This window comes from Salvia hispanica, chromosome 2, assembly GCF_029641045.1.
Source record: "Salvia hispanica isolate PSC_SH4W2 chromosome 2, Shi_PSC_v1, whole genome shotgun sequence".
In the NCBI taxonomy this organism is placed as follows: domain Eukaryota; kingdom Viridiplantae; phylum Streptophyta; class Magnoliopsida; order Lamiales; family Lamiaceae; genus Salvia; species Salvia hispanica.
This window is the reverse complement of record NC_142693.1, coordinates 9,146,186-9,163,667: the sequence shown is the minus strand read 5'-3', so window position 1 is coordinate 9,163,667 and position 17,482 is coordinate 9,146,186. Positions and strand designations below refer to the sequence as shown.

General features: G+C 36.5%; 1 protein-coding gene across 2 annotated transcripts; it reads right to left on the bottom strand.

Moving 5' to 3' along the window:
• Positions 1 to 9,137: 9,137 nt before the first annotated feature.
• LOC148931531 (uncharacterized) lies at positions 9,138 to 16,076 on the bottom strand. 2 transcript variants are annotated; one of them, XM_089065573.1, is made up of 18 exons: positions 15,507 to 16,072; positions 14,620 to 14,730; positions 14,490 to 14,546; positions 14,320 to 14,396; positions 14,136 to 14,235; positions 13,959 to 14,032; positions 13,737 to 13,837; positions 13,539 to 13,642; positions 13,342 to 13,395; positions 13,195 to 13,250; positions 13,066 to 13,104; positions 12,424 to 12,565; positions 12,153 to 12,337; positions 11,830 to 11,897; positions 11,606 to 11,678; positions 11,376 to 11,437; positions 9,972 to 11,265; positions 9,138 to 9,635 (listed from the first exon to the last, which is right to left on the bottom strand). In XM_089065573.1, exons 1-18 carry the CDS (start codon positions 15,585 to 15,587, stop codon positions 9,374 to 9,376), a joined length of 2,940 nt encoding a protein of 979 aa, XP_088921699.1. In that variant the 5' UTR covers positions 15,588 to 16,072; the 3' UTR covers positions 9,138 to 9,373. The 2 variants fall into 2 exon arrangements, with proteins under 2 accessions (XP_088921699.1, XP_088921700.1); XM_089065574.1 differs by lacking the exon at positions 9,138 to 9,635 and having other exon boundaries at positions 9,968 to 11,265; positions 15,507 to 16,076.
• Positions 16,077 to 17,482: the final 1,406 nt, after the last annotated feature.

Genomic DNA, 17,482 nt, shown 5'->3' with positions numbered 1-17,482 from the left:
CCGATTCACTTTAACATAAATGGTAGATAGACTTCACATTCCACTAACTCATTCCACTTATTTCCGCTCACATTTTATTATAAAACTAATATATAAAAATGGGTCTTACATTCCACTATCTTTTTCCGCCCACTTTTCTCTACATTTCTTTAAAAATGACCGAACTTAAATGAGACTCCTAATGGTGGACCGTGGACATAGGGAGTACGGAGTATTAAACATATTAACGTGATGACAAGAGTATGTCAACACAATTTAATAGTAATGACATTGTACATGTATTATATTGACATATTATGATACATATGTTAATATTAAATTATGAATCAAAATATATGAACATTTACGAAAATATTAGTATCAAAATTTGTCATTTGAACATATTACGCGATTAGAATATTGTTAGAATTCTCATAAAATTATCTTTAATTTAATATATATTAAACGAAAAATTAATTTAAATTGAGATAGTTATATAAATTCAAAACATTTTGCAAGAAAGAGTAGAAACTAATTTGCTAGTAGTTGAGATTAATACTACTATGGAAAATTTTTGTTAATAGTATTGATACTAATGAATTGGTCATCTTGAATCTTAATTTGATGATCATGACTACTATTTAATTGTAGTTAGCATTTTAATGACTCATTAGAGCATGGTTAATGCAGGCGGGCCGAACTGCACCTGGGTCCCGGCCCGCGGCCTGTGCGTTGGAGGGGGTTGCATCCCAGTCCGACGTTGCATGCTCTCGGGCTGGGCCGCAATTCAATTTTTTTTAATCGAATTTTATTGAGTTGTTGAACATACATGCCTTCATATTTATTGTATTTTTCGAGTTGAGGAGAGGAGTAATTGACGGAAATGGAAGTTGAGAAAGAAAATGAAAAAGAGAGAGGAAGAAGATGACTGCTTGGGAAGAGAGGAGGGGAAGAAGAGAAAGGAGAAAATTTTAGGTTTAATATATTTAGTGAGCTGGGCATTATTTCAATTTTATGTATTTAAGTATTTGTTCAATTTTAATGGGATGTATTTTTTAATGTATATATTTTTTTAATTTTTAATTTTTATGTTTGTTCTTTTCTATTTTCGACTGAAGAATGAATTTTTCGTGTTATAATTGCTCAACGTTTTTTATTTTACGAGTAAAATAGTTTGTAGTTGTGAATAGTGCAATTTAATAGTTGAGGCCTAGATGGGGCCTGCAGGGCCAAGGACGGACGCAGAAAAAATATCGATAGAGGCTGAAATTTATAAATTCTGTTTTAAAGTATATTTTTGGATGTTTTAAATTATTTGTAAGGATTTTTACACAATAATGTACACTAAATTTAGATATATTTCAAAAAATTTAAAAAGAAAATAATGTTAAAAAAGAATTCATTGAGGGCTTAAGCCCTTTCTCTCTATGATCTCGACCCCTGTGCAGGGTTATAGGAGTTGTGGTCTGGCCTTAAAAATTAGAAGAATGATGATGTGGAGGGGGTTGGGGCCTAGATCCGGATCAGGGTTAATGATGCTCGTAGCAATATGACGCATCTGTCTATAGCCATCCATTCATACATAACACGTCATAGTTTCATCTTCTTAAAATTTTGCAATGCCTTTTTTCATGACAAAGAGAGACAAGCACCAATAATTACCATTTTGTCATAATTAGCAAATCATAAGGGGGGAGTTGGGACCACCACTTTATGGGACAAATGCACAAATCCAAAAAAATAACTCTAACAAGTACTACTATTCACTTTTCACTCTTCTGCAACGAATCACTAACCATCCACCCACCTCAATTATTAGTATACAAAAAATCCTAAAAATACAAATTAATAAAAATAATGTAGTACTAATATTTATCATCATTTTGCAATAATAATTAAATACATAGTTGATAGAATTATCAAAGCACTGCATAAGATAAAACCCTAATTCTTGTAAGAACAAAATCCTCTCACCAAATCAACAAATCGGTTTATATCCTTTTATACAAACTCACATGAAAATAAAATAAAATTAACCAACATCTAAAAACATTTAAATACTACCATATTGGAACCATAAACCATCCCAAACTAACATTACAAATATATATATTTGTTGCCATCACCTTCTTAATCTTGAGCAGCAGCAATTCAAGCTCAAAACCCCTTTTTTTCACTCCCAAAATCAATTTGACTCAGGATTCGGACCACTCGGAACTTCATGCGCAGCAGCGCCATAAAAATCTTGATTTTTCTTGAAATTTTTCTTCGTGGAAGAATCACTAGTTTTCGAAGGATAAGTAGTTTCTATCTCATTGGGATTTGAAGCCTCCGAGAAAGATGGAAGAGAGAAAAAGAGCAGGATTAGAAGGAGAGGAATTAATGGAGCATGAGAATATTTTGTAGCCATGAAAATGTGATGAGAGAGAAAATAGTGATCAAATCCATCAACCAAATGGGGCTCAAGAAATAATTTGGATATGGGTTTGAATTGAACCGATGGTGGAACAAGGGTTTTGATATGGGATATGGATAAATTGTGTTAATCAAGCATTTGAGAAATGATGTTTCACCATTTCGTCTGTTTTTTTTTTTTTGCAAAATTAAATATTTTATTTGATAACTGCACAAATATAGGTAACCTAAGAGCACTCCCAATGGCACTCCCTTATTTCTCCCTTATTTCTCCCTAACTCCTGCCACATCAGTGCCACATCAGCATCACATTTTATCCCCAGTTTTTAGCCAACTGCTACATTGGTTTCTCCCTTATTTCTCCCTAACTCAACATTTCATTTTTACATCATTATTTTTTATATTATTTAATTTTCCCTACAAATGTATTTAATAAATAGACTAATAATGAACAATTCATCGTTGTATTAATCATTGGAAAATATAATACAACGAGAAAAAAAAAACTACAAATAAAAAACGCAAATAAACAAAGATTTAAAATAAAAAAACTAAGACGGAGGGGCCGGAGGGGCGTCGGGATCGAGGCCCATCGTAATCTGCAGGCTTTGGATGCATTTCCAGAGGGCCGCCTTTTCTTCAGGGGTCCCGCCGCCGGTGAAGTACAGCGTGTACATCTGAGTCAGATTGGCGACATTGCTCGAATAAGTGGCTTTTTCTAAGTCGATGTGGGGTTCCGACTCGACTTCCGACGTTGTGTCCTTCCCCTTCCGCCTCCCCTTCGCCTTCTTCGCTCCCTCCGGGCGCTCGTGCGGACCATCCCCACTCAAGTCGATGTGGGTCGCGCTCCCCTCGCTCTCCGAAACGCTAAGTCGCGAGCGCACCGATTTTCCGTGCAGCGCGACGTGCATCCCCGTCCGGAATTTGGGGAGATCCTTCAGCTTATCGTAGATGTTCCAATACTTGAACCCCTTCGACAAGTACTTGCCACAATACCTCTGCATGGCCTCATCTCGGACCATATGCTCGTTCTGGCCACTGGGCATGTTCGCCAACAAGTTAGAATAAATACCGTTGAAGTGGCCGCAGTCCCTCACGAGGCGCTCCCAATGCCGACGGATCGCCTCGCTGCCATGGTCCTTCATTGAGGCAGTCTTGTGGCTCCTGTACTTCGCGGCAACCCGCTCCCAGAATATGATCTCAGTCTGGTAGTTGCTGCGCTCCGCGTTCTGTGACGTGTCCGCCCAGCAGGTGGCTATCAGCTCGGACTCTTGCAGAGTGTAAGTAGTCCTTACCCGCTTCGGCCTCTCATCGGAACCCGTATCAGTCGCAGCCGACGACGCCGGCGCCTTCCCCCTCCCGCTCCTAGAAGGCGGCTCGGTGGGCGTTTCTTCCACCTCGAAGTCCTCCGCGCTCAGTGTCGCGGCCTGAGATTCTTGGTCGCCTGGGGTTGATCCGGGGGTGTCGAACTGGGGCCGATACACATCGTCGGCTGGAGAGGGCATTCTGCCGGCAGAGTTGAAGTACGGAGAAAGTCTCCGCGCCGGAGGAGTCTGCAAAGGAGACGGACCCGCGTATGGAAGTTGGCCGGGAGGAGAACCCATCGCCAACAACGAGTGCATCCACTGCTCGTTTGCTTCATCCGTGTTGGGAATTTGTGAACTCGACTCTTTCCCCTTACCCTTACCCTTACCCGAGCGGGAATTTTTCTTCCAAAAGCTCATAATTTTTGGAAGATTGATGAAGATTGAAGATTGGGAGAAGAGATTGAAAATGGAGAGAATGAAGATTGTGGGTGATGAATGGAGGAAGTGGAGGAAATATTTATAGGGGTGGGATGTAAAAATAGCCGTTGGGCCGAAAAAAAAAAAATAAATTAAATATCGCCGATTTATCGCCGAGCGTCGCCCACAGTGGCCGGCGATCGCTCGGCGATAATCCGGCGAAAAAACGCCGCTTGGCGTAAAATCGGTAGGATTTTCGCCGAAAAATCGCCGAAATCCTCCCAATGGCCGGCGATAAGTCGGCGATATCCGGCGATTTTTCGCCGGATTTTCGCCACCCCCATTGGGAGTGCTCTAAGCAAACGGGAATGTCATCATTTCACTTCTTTCGTCGTCTTGTAATATTTTTTACGTGCATCGTATCCCTTTTTTTAATGCCTTATCTTATTACTATATAAATCAATCCGTTTAAATCAACACTCAAACTGCAAACTTAGTTGATATTGGAATATGATTGAAAACCGATTAAGTTTAGTAACGAATGCATCCGTGCGATTTGTAGCAAAATCTTTGTTAGATATTTTAGTGTAATTGGACTAACTTGAATGATCGGTTATTGTTATAATGATACATCATTTAAGTATGGAGGTGCGGAGTGCACGCTTATTTGAATTCGTTATAATATTAGGAGCGAAGCTCCTAGATAGATGAACGGGGGTCCGGGGGCAGCGCCCCCGGGTAGCGTGGTCCAAGGGGCGGCAGCCCCTGGCGGGGTCCAAGGGGCAGAGCCCCTGGCTGGGGTTGAGCTGTATCGGAAATTCATCCGAAAATATAATTTCCGAAAGTCGAAGGACTAAATTGCAATTTTGGAAACCTTTGAAATTCGGTTATTTTCGGTTTCATCTCCCAACAGTTGCAATGTTTCATTGCACTGTTTCATCTTCTTCTTCTACTGATCATTTTCTGGTTCAATATGATCGAAAAACATAAACATATGATTTTTCTAATACTCTGAATTTTATCCGATCAAACGTTTTGGTTGAACCCCGAAATTAATTTGATCTGAAAGTGATAAACACGACTTTCAGATATCCGGTTTTTGTTTCTCTGTTTTATATCTCCCTAATAATCTTACTATTAGTAGTAGAATAGTCCGGTACTAAAGTTTTTTTTAAAATTTACATATTGTTATTCCGCTAGTTCAAATTACGTTATGGTTCAATTATTTTGTTGTTTACCCAGTTACGGCAACTTGTTTACAACCAACTAACAATTTAACAAATAAACAACATCATCACTTCTTTATAAAAAATAATAGTAATAGATAAACTAACAGATATTTTGCAAATTACATTTGACACCGTATGAGTTAAGATTATAGTTGATAGTAAATTGCAAAATAGGGGGTTAAACTTATACTCCATAATTTTTTAAATCATTACGACACGAAATATATGTACTACATAATTAGGAAGGAACACTTATAATTATCTGTATTATCGTATATCATTCATGTATTGTATGACCAAAGTTTTGATGCAATAGGCAGATAATAGCTAGGGTTAATTTCATTAATGATTACTAAACTATAGAGTTTGTAACAAATTACTTACTACTACATTTTGATTTGTTTCAAATTAAACACTAAAATTTCTACTTTATAATATTCTTATTTTAGTTTTAGTTTAACCGGTTGCGAGAAATTTTAGTGCTTAAATTAAAACAAATCAAAGTTTAGTAGTAACTAATTTGCTACAAACTCTAATTTTAGTAATCCTTATGAAATTAACTCTAAAAAGATAGATACCATATGATATAAGAAATTAATTAATCTTTGTTAATTAAAAGTGTTATACGTCAACCCAAGATGAATCTTCCTCTCCAGGACTTCGGAAAGGCACTTTCAATCTTGATTTAATATCTCGTTCTGTTCAATTAATTATGTTAAGTTAAAGATCTAGTCTAAACATTTGAAACGCAAATAATTTTAGTTGAGTACATATTATTTTGAATATCGAGCTAGTTACCAATACACACTCATTTATCCTATCCCCCAACTTTAGCAATTTGAATAGATATTTACATATAAATAAAGACAAGAAAGCTTCTAAAAGGTTGAAATGCCTTATCTTTGTCAAAAATATGAGATTTAAAGCATTGAAAAGAAATGGATGCAGAAAGCCTCAAACCTTTTCTTGTTGGAACTATTGCCATTCTGTCGTTCGACTTGGACTTTGCATTGGAAAACTACAAATTAAAAATGTTTTCTTGTGTAATATGGCGTGGCTGTCTGATTTGTACGTGTATATGAAATATTCGCATAATGTGAATATGAAATAAAGCCATGCAAAAAACAAGGACATGAGTGGGGTTTGGCTTGTGACAAATTTCAGCACTTGTCTCCTTGATTGAATGCACACGTCCCCATGTATTTCAAATATACACATATCTATACGACTATAAATTAAATTGCGAATCCAGAAATTAATAACTGTAGTTTCAATTGAGTAAGATAAAAATGATTATCGGAGTACTATTTAAACAGTCATTTTTTTTAAAAATTGAGAAATTCAAGGTCTTTTTGGAAAAAAAATTTCCTTGATCCAATAAATCACTTAAATCTACAATAAAAAACAAAAAAACAATTATTATATGTATTTAAAACAGGACAAAAAGAATCGGTTAACAAAAGATAAATTACGAAATTTAAAAATTTGATCATTAACAGCAAATGATACTAATTAATGAATACACACCGTTCTCTCCACAAAGACTAAGCAAGAATCAATGTTTGAATCCTTAATTATTACTGCCGTCGACTTGACTCTTGAAGCAGCTTAAAATTTTTTACTAAGAAAGATCATATTTTATTTTGCGTTAAATTTGTTGGAAAAATAAAACAAATTGGGCTGACTCATTTGTTTTAATGTGATTGAACAAAATGAAAAAAATCTCTATTTTATAGGACTGATGGAGTATGATATTTTTGTTGCCTATATAAAAGCCTTATTGCTAGTTTTAATGCTATCTTTTGGAGAATTTAATAATGAGATCTAGAAATTTTTGTTTTGTGTATCAGTTGATTTCGTTTTTCTCACATTTTTTGTTGAGCGATTCGAAATCACAATATACGGTTTCACACCTCAAAATCTCGTTTACGCTCCAAAAAGAACTCACCCCATCCTGAAGACACAGAATCAAGAGAAGACTGAAACGTTTGATCATTTAGTGGTTAGAGAACCCTTTGGAATTCTATGGATTAAGATATAATTTTCTGTAGTTTAATATTGATATTCCTTCTATGTGCGACTCATTGGATGTTTTAAACAAGCTCTTTAGTTAATTGATTGGTAATGACACTCCAAAAGTACTAAATACTTGAGGAAAATAATTCAAATTTGATACACATCATATAAACGAATCATTCTTCAACACACTAATATAGATACTTAGGATTGAAACACGTATCAACAACACAAAAACGAGCCCACCTTATCCAAATCCTCGCACAATATCTAACACCCAAGGATCTACGAGTGACATACTGATATACTCCTTTCGTCTCAAGATAGTTGGGTCGTATATTTTTTTAGTTGTTCCGAGAGTTGGTTTTTTTTTTTTTTTGGCAAAAACTTTATCTTTTCTCATACTTTATTCTCTTTTATCTCTCTTATTTTACTCTCTCCACTTTAATCTTTAACACATTAACTTTTAAATCTCGTGTCCAGAAAAAATGTTCTAACTAACTTGAGACGGAGGGAGAGTATGCGATAAGTGTTTATCGATACACAAGTTTTCTTGACCATTAGATGACCAAAGCATCCATGCACCTCTAAACTCGTCCAAACGGCTCAATTTCTACAAACTCTTTTACCTAGAATAATAATGATATTTCTAGATTTTAATGCATCATTTAAAAAAAAAATTACCTTGGGAATATAGAATGTATAACACTAGTGAATTTTCATTATAAAATTGAGTTCTAGGTGTGAGCCCTCTTGCGATAAAGATGAAGACTTGAAGTAAAAGTTTTAATTTTGGTTTTTTTTTTTTTTTTTTTTTTTTTTTTTTTTTTTTTGTTTTGGATTTGTTTTTGTTTGAGCCAAATTCTCTTCCTTTAAAGGATTAAATTTATATGCAGTTGTTTCGAATTAGGTTTAGAAATCGAGTCTAGAAGTTATTTTATTTTCTCAGAAGCGGTTCGATTTGCAAAATTATATATTGGGAGTAAATATGCATTATGTTTGGTTAAAGAGATTGAATCTCACAACTCAATTCTAGATAGATAATCATGTGATAGTTAATCATAGCCACCCCTTCCTACTAAATAATCTCACAACTTAATCATAGAATACATCACAAGATTATTTTGTCTAATAAACATTTTCAATTAGTACTAGAATTTTTATTGCCTATATATAGGCCTTATTGTTAGTTTAGTTGATAGTTTTTGAAAATTTAATAAACAAGATTTAGAAACTTCAGTTTCTGTATCGCTTAGTTTAGTTTTTCTCGCATGTTTAGTCAATGTCGAGAGCGATTCGGCAGCATCTCTATTATGAGACAAGAGATCGCACAAGGAACATATTTTAGAGCATCTTTTGAAACTCGCCCTGTGTGTCCATATGTATTTAGATTTTTTGACTTTGTTAACTAAATTTTATTGTATAATAAATAACTACTCGAGTGGGGAAATTAACAAATCCAATACATTGTTGATGAATAATCGGTATAACAAATTTAGGCACAAAAGGTCTCATTTATAAAGGAATGCTTTAGTTTGAAAACAGGCATTTTCTGCACCTTACTCACTAAAATCAAACAATTTTTCAAAAATCATTCCATAAATCAATCTTTATATTTGTCATAGTGTTAATTCGTACAAATTTGGTCACTTGTTTATTGGCAAAATATCACTTATCAACATACACTCACATTTCAGAATATAATAAAAGAATCATTCAATACATCACAAGATATAATAAGTTGACATATTTATAATGTATAGACATCATGGCAGAAAATAAACCTCTTAAAAAAAGTAGATATCCAGTTTGTAAAGCTCTGAACTCCTTACAACATTCTTTGCACAACAAATTTAACAGTAATGATAGCAAAAATTTGAACTACAATACAACTATACAATGACTAAAAAGAATGAGCTACAACAATGTCATACAAAATCTCTGTTAATAAACAGGAGACACTAACAGTTACATTAGAGACTACATACACTTGTGACGCCTGCCAGCTGGTCAGTACGAACAGTGGAATATGGCGTTGCCAAAGCACCACGGCTTCTTCACTCTCTTCGTGACGCCACCCTTGTTGCAGAACGAATTTGCAGTACCAGAGGGTACATGCGATCTGTCCATCGCCACAACCATTGGGGCCTTTGGGACTGTCTTTGACGAGGACAGCGCCCACTGCATTGCCCATATGGCGAGTGGCCTCATGTATATGAGGGAACGGAAGTGCCCATCGGTTGTCCAGCCTTCTGGCGTCTGGAAAGCATACCTGCACGAGCAACAACCGGATTAATACCATCTTCGGGGGCCATTCAGTTGCCATGATTACCTATGATTAAAGGCCATGACTAATCTTATCTTGTTCGGCTGCATTTTTCTCAAAAGTTCGGACCGCCTCCATAATGTCAAGATTAGATTGTATCTCATATTGTATGACTAATTTAATCCTAGACAAATTCTACTGTAACTTATCCCATATTGTATCTCATTATTATCTTGTCTAATGAACCGAACACCACCATAGATACCGTAGATGATGTCCAATGTACACAAATAGGCAAAAGTGACCTGAATATGTGGTGTGTGGTGAGTTGGTGTGGCTTACCCGTATCCCTCATCCGACCAGCCGGCGAGGAATATGCCTTCAGCGGTGGTGAAAGCCTGCTCCGTCATTCCGGCATGGATCATGGTAGCAGCCGCGGCATAAGTTACTCCTGTCCATACTTCTCGAGACTGCATGCAAGTTTCGTCTACCTTACCGTTTGGATGCATTCCGTTAACAGCCCCGATCCTGCCTCCTTGAACTTTCATGACGTTGAAATCGTGAATCTTCTGGAGTGCGCTTCGGATCTTGCAATCGTCGAAAAGATTGGGCAAACCTGATGCTGCCGTGTACCATTGCCCGGCGAGCTGATCGGCTTGGATGGATTTACTGTTATTGCTAGACCCACTGTCATAGTTGAAATACGACCCGTTCCATAGCTTCTCCTCGAATACGACTTTCGCCTTCATGAATTTGTTCTTGCACTTCTCGGCAAAGGCATGGTCACCTAGTTGGACGGCCATGGTCGCGGCAGCTTGCAGCGCGGCGAGCCATAAGGAACCGCAGTAAGCACTTATGCCGTGAACGGTCCATGCATCATATGTTTGATCTGGGAACCCGTCGTTCTCGATCATACCGTCATTGTCCCTATCAAACTGGTCCATGTAGTCTATTGCAGCACAGACAGCAGGCCAGACATCTGCCCCGAACGAAAGATCCCCTGTCGCAGCAAAGTCTCGGTATACCTGAAGAACGAACTTCGGGTTCAGATCCTTCCACCTACTCGTGTCGTGTATGTTGTATGCATTCATCTCGTGCCACGGATCGTGAGTTCCGAGATCGTGAGGAACTGCTCCTTTCACCTTACGGATTCCTTGATTCCCCTCTGCTAAAAACTTGACTTTCCGTCTATCCTCAAACAGCACAGCGTTTGCAAATTCCGACTGTATGCTAAGCTCAATCTTTGGAAACAGCTCGAGAAGGGCGAAAGATGCGTAGAAGTGCACATCATACGTGCACCACATGATATACTCGACGCCTTCCAAATACAAAAACCTGCCTACATCATCATCGTCGTTGATGGGCTTTGGCGACTTGATAGGGGGAGTTTCGAGAGAGTTCTCTCCATCTCCACTCCCACAAGAGCTCGACTCTTCTTCATCTGAAGATCCTCTAAGAGCCGTATCTCCACCGCTGCTTGATTCAACATCTACAGAGACATCAGAATCTTGAACAGCAGTCTCCTTTACAAGCCCAGCTGATTTGTGAACTATCGTTACATGTTTCCTTTTCGATTTTTTTTCATTTGTAATAACGGAATTGATACCAACTGAATCCTCCATCGGTAAGCCTGAGTCTGCATGATAAGTGCACAAGCTATTACGGAATGAAAGCGGAGAAGTTGATATGTGATATATACAAGTCGAGTTGAAAAAATACGAAAGGCAGTTGAAGAAGTATACATACCAACCCAAACTGTTCCACCAGCAACTAGAAAATACAGCTCATTGAACAGAGTAAATTTGTACCTGCAAACAATGCACCACATTCAGTCGAAGACTAATCTCAAGCCAGAAAGCGAGTACTAGGAAAGAGATATTGACAACAGAACAACAACTGACAAACATTTTTATTGGTGAAAACTAAGCAAACACATCACCAAGAGGAGTAGCATAAGAAGTTTAACCGTTGCGTACCATTCAGGCAGTTTATTATCTTTAAGAATAGGGTTCTGCCACTTTTCAATCTCTTCTTCCCACAGCATGTACTCTAAACAAGAATCAAACAAAACAGAAGGTGAGTAATGCGATTGAGGACACTACCCCTTTCTAACAACTTTGGATTGATTAGTGAAACAACAATAGAGGTAACAAAATCACTCGATTAGTGAAACAACAATAGAGGTAACAAAATCACTCACTTGTTAGAGAGTCGTGGACCATGTCCTTAGCGGCATATTTCGAAGTGCCATAGTATTTAGTATACCTCCTGTGCCCATTTCAACAAATGTAGAAACAACAGGTAAGAATATGCCACAACATTATCAGATTTCTTGAAAACCATGTATTTGATCTCAATGGAAAAGTGAAAAGGTAAGCAGGATATAAAAGAGAATGCCGTCTAAAAATAGTAATAAAGGATAAGGGCGGTACTACAGCTATATAAACTCCAGACAATGAACATAAGAATCTTTACATGTCAGCAAACACACATGTAAATATCAGAAAAGTCGACTGGAATTACCTATTGTAGGACTTCCCTTTGCAGAATTTAACTTTAGGAGATGACCAAGAAACAGCAAATGCAATTGTGCACTTCCCATGAGGCTCAACCCATGCAGAAGCAGAAACTGCAGCGCAATGGGTATCCCCAGGTGATGACGGCATGCTAGGTCCCTTGCTAAAATTCTCTTGATCAAAATGTCCATCCTAAGATTCAAACTGTTAGCTTACAACACAAAAATCATGATGACGAATATGTGACAAATCAAAGCAATATGTGACAATCAGCATACCTGCACCATTTTGCCCCACATATCTTTTGCAGTTACGCAGCTTTCTCCATTCAGGCCAAAACAAGGCAAAACTGAGACACTCACATTCTGAGTTTCACAGGCAGCAATTGCATAAGTCACGGGAGGGTTATCTTTTGCCGTCCTGAAAGTGATAAATATTACAATCATAGATGTATTAGTTAGTATGCATTTAGTTAAAACTAAAAAACATGTGCACATAAATTCGATTAAATACGTGATATTGAATCAGTTGTGCATGAGTCCAAAACTGAAGCAGAAAATAATCTGAAGACACCTTGTATGCAAAATTGAATCAAGAACTCTTAGAATCATTAGAAGGCACCATTGCCATTTTTGAATGCACAGTTCCTTAGTAAAGTTATTAATCATTAGAACTCTCACTCTCATACAACACTAAAAAGCTCAAAACCTACTCTCAAATAAACTTCCAGCGCACAATTTAACTTGATAACTCCCTTATTAACAGTTAACCACTGAGTTTCAAGAGAATAAATTGACCTTGTTTTAGATTAACATTCTAAATTTCTTGATTGGGAAAAAGAATCTGGAATTTTCACTCCAACATATAAGAAAGTATGCCAACCAACCGTCACATTTAAGTAAAAAAGTATGATGACTTGCTTGTGATGTAGCAGCACGCCTGACACCCCATCATCACCTCTACAAGAAAAGAGGAAAAACAAGCACAAATGTCAAAACACAATCTAAAATTGAATGATTGAACAATAATACTCTGTAAGATAAACTTACATAAATGGCTCATTGACATGATTTCCCGTTAGATGTGACGTGCCTCCAATAGAATTCTGCAATGAAGAGAAAGATGTTGATAAGTTGGAAATTGAACTCAAACTCAGCTGCAAAACTACAACAGCTATCAGCACATGAACAACTCACCGCCCAAGTAAAACACAAGCTGACTTTTGCCCTCTCCTTCCCGGTATTCACCAACTGTATAAGACACAAAAGCCAACATAAGAAATGGAATGATTCATACTCCTCATTAATGAGGCGGTTATAATTATATTGCTCAGTGCATGAGCAGAATGTTTGCTGAGATAGAAGGATAAATTTCGAATGCAAAATTGACATACAGTGTACACAAACACAGATGTGGGAAGGCTACTCTCTCTATAGTTATGAGGTATGAATGGTGATATCTGCCTACAAGATATTTTCAACTCGGGATCTGGTTCACCTGTTGGAACAAAAGGAAAGAATGAAAACACGTCTAATATAAATGGCCAAAATTGTCACATCTACCAAGCTGAAAATAATTGATAGCAAGTTACCGTCATAAACTGTCCACGCCCTTGGGAATAGAGCATGATATGTAGAATGCTGACCATTTAAATTCCAACCCCAGGATGATATACCTTGATCACTTGGCTTTCTGTCAAAATTAAAAACGTTAATCATGGCCTCGATCATATCTCCAATTCGTTTCTACTTGAAATGATATTTCACTACCATACACAATTTAAATGTACTAATTACACTGTCACAGTCCTTACCCTAAGCCTTCATGCTGTCCAGGAGATAAAACCGATGAATACTTCTTCTTCCCTCCATCACGAGATATGAAGATCTGCAGAACTTAAGATATTAGGTTGTGATTAAAAATAGAAAGAGACATGCGTTCATCAGAAGCAGGAACTGTATTAATGATAAATTGAGGAGAAAGTTCTTACAGAGAATTGATTGGCCATCACCGGTGAAGTCTCGCATGTACCAGGAAGTATTTGAAATTGCCTAAATTCCCCCCTGAAGCCTCTAGATATGCTGCCACTTCTGAAGGGCATAGAGGAGGACCGGTTAAGTTTCCATGACATGGTCAGCGAGAAAAAGGAGTGCTAGAATATAAATACTGCTTACCCCATCCCACCTAGCGGCACTCCTTGTGATGCAGAGGGTTTGCAATGTTCTCGAGTAAAAGGGTCTATGGGTGCTTTCTGTACAAGGAGAGCAAAAACAAAGTAAGCTCATTTATTGAAGTATGCTGAAAAGAGCAAGATGATCAAAAGGATGGGTGATGAGTAACTTACTCTTCCATGTGATGCTTCTTCCCGTACGTAATGCCATAGTCGTATTCCTAGTCTAATCTACAATCGTGAACCAATTTGTCAATGATGAGTCAAGAACGGTGAACGTGTTCTGAGGGATTGTGATGATTACCATTTGTATGGCTTCTCTAAATGTGATACTGAATTCTTTGAGAATACTGGCATGGCTATTTAATTTCCTTCTCAATGCGTGTTCGGGAGGGGCAGCACCATCAATATCCAACTATTGCAAAAGAAAAAACGGATTACAAAAATGCTCGTATAAAGCTACTACTACGTGCTAAATGTATCAAAATGAAACATCATATAAATGAGATATCAGTCAAAATCTAATCGAAGCCTTTAGTGGTTTTGTCCTCAACAAGATTTAAGAAAACATGTAACAGTGAAAATTTCAAATACTATAAGATAACCACAAACAAAAGAGACATGATATTAAGACTGGAAAGGACCATGGTCAATATAGAGCTATATCTTGATAATCAAAAACCGGATTTTAATATTAATTTATCAATTTCAATTTTTCAACCCAATCAGCTATCTTAGAGCATAAATGGTGAAACTTGCAGATGAGGCCTTTAGAGATTATCATAATCCATATTGCAATGTTCCCTGCCGTTATGTTTGAATAGAAGAGCATCAAAATATATCCGATTCTTATTCTTTGTGTATATGCACAAAAAATGAAGGCGTCTCCAAACAAATATGAAGAAGAGAAACACATGACTATTAGTTTATATCTATACGTGCACAACAGGCAACAGCAAAACCAATACCAGTGAAGACCAATTGTTAGTCCCAATCCAACTAATTTCTCCTGCTTTCCAACCATGTCAAAAGGCCTAAATTGAAATTGAAATACTACTATAAAGTCACTGATCAAACTCTTAAATTTCTCCAGTAACTCATAAAACACGACAAAGTCATCAAACAATATGTAAAGTGCAGAATTCACATAACTAAATACCAAAAATTCAGAGCCCAGCAAGAAATGCTTACCAACTGCAAAGTTGCTCGATTAATGTATTCTTGTGGCGGCCATGAATTCTTTCTATAGTGAAACAGATTTCCACCAACCATTCTCACTTTCCCAATCCCAACTCAATATGCAAGAATTCAAGATTGGATTTTTTTAGATATATGATCAGCCAAACAGAAAACTACCCTCAGTAGTCAGTTCATAAAAACAATTGGGGAGAAGACGAAGAATCTTAAGAAGACAGAAATCCTCCCAAAATCCAATCTTTAAGATAACCCACCTCCAATCTCGGGATTAGGATATGGAATTTTTTGGGAAAATAAAATTATATTGATAAGAAAAATCAAATGGAGCTCTGCTTAATTGCCAGGTGGTGATGACTACGTACAGTATCACCTCAAGCCTGAAAAGCCCCTTCTCTCTCTCTCTCGCACACACTTGTTATATAGACTATGTTGAATTGAGAAAAAGAGAGAGGAGGGAAATTGCAATGTTGACCAGTTTGTCGTTGCATCATATTGGATTGAAATTTTTGAAAAAGAAAAGGGATGCAATTTTTGATTTTGTGGTTTGGTTCACTTCTCGTTTTGGTTGGCGCAGCCTAACCACACCACCTCTCTCTGTTCCCTTCTTTTTCATCTCTATTTTATTTCTAATAACTAAAAAATAGAAGTCAAAATCATGTTATTTGACAATCATTCCAAAAATCGTTATATCCAATCCGTCAAAACCCATCATTTATTTGACAACGATTGCATATTTGCATTGAAAGACAACTTGCAATGGTTGTACGAATTCTTTCATCGAGGTGTTGAGAATTTGATACTGTATATTGGAATTTCGATTTTGAGAATTTGATGCTACGAGCTTATACATGATGCTCTCTTCTTTAATGAAAATAAACAATTTTTTTTATTTTAGGGATATTGATTTTTAATATTATAAAACTTTTAAAAAGTTGGTGCACGAACTTTAAAATTGGCAAATAATGTCACAAACTTTACCCGAGTTTGTTATTTCTCATTGACGAAAAAATCATGGCTATATTAATGGATTGAAGAGCAATTTTGGAGGATGTACTTCACGAAAAATTATCCTCAAAGATTGAAGAACTTGAAGCTCTCTAAATTGTTGTGGAGAAATTAAGAAAAAAAAAATCTGTATCATGATATTATTTGCCATAACTTTTTCACCGATAGAAAATAACAAACTGTAGTAAATTTAGTGATATTATTTATTAATTTTTAAATTTGTGAAAAATTCAATTTTTTGAAACTTCCATATTAAAGGTCAATATCTTTTATTTTAATATGTTCTATAAAATAGTCCGATAGACAAATTCTAATGTCACTGTGTATGTCTTTTTATTGTTTCTTTCTTTTTTTAATTACGTGGGTTAGTTCTTAATGGACTAATGCAATTTTCTAGAACGAATTGAAACAAAGGAATATAATTAATTAAATTAAGAATGTCAAATATTAATAAGAAACGTCTACTTGGAATAAAGAATTATGCTAATATTAATGCTCCCCAATCCCATATGTTTAAAGAACGTAACTTTCTCTTAGGCCATCCCATGTGTGTCCATGATATATAAACGGATGGGGTGGAATATATATTACTAGCTTGATTTAGGATGGAAATAATTATTTTTTTGATCGGGCCAAATAGATGGGGCGAACCAGACAATTTAATGTTAGGATAAGTAGCAATTAGTCGTACGGAGGTGGCGGTCACCCCTCCTGGCCCCCAGATCCGCCAGTAGTTTTACAGAAAAGTAAAGTTGGCAAGAAAAATTAATCCTGCCAAAATGAATCTCGGGAATATGATTTCTTACAATTTTACTTTCTTGTATTTAGAAAATGAACAAGATTTTAAATTTTATACTCTATTAAATACTTAAATATGTAAAGAATCATAAATCTAGGAAAAAGAATACCTATAAAAAGCTAAGATTTAGAAACTTGGAAAATTAACTACTTTCCTTAATTTCAAG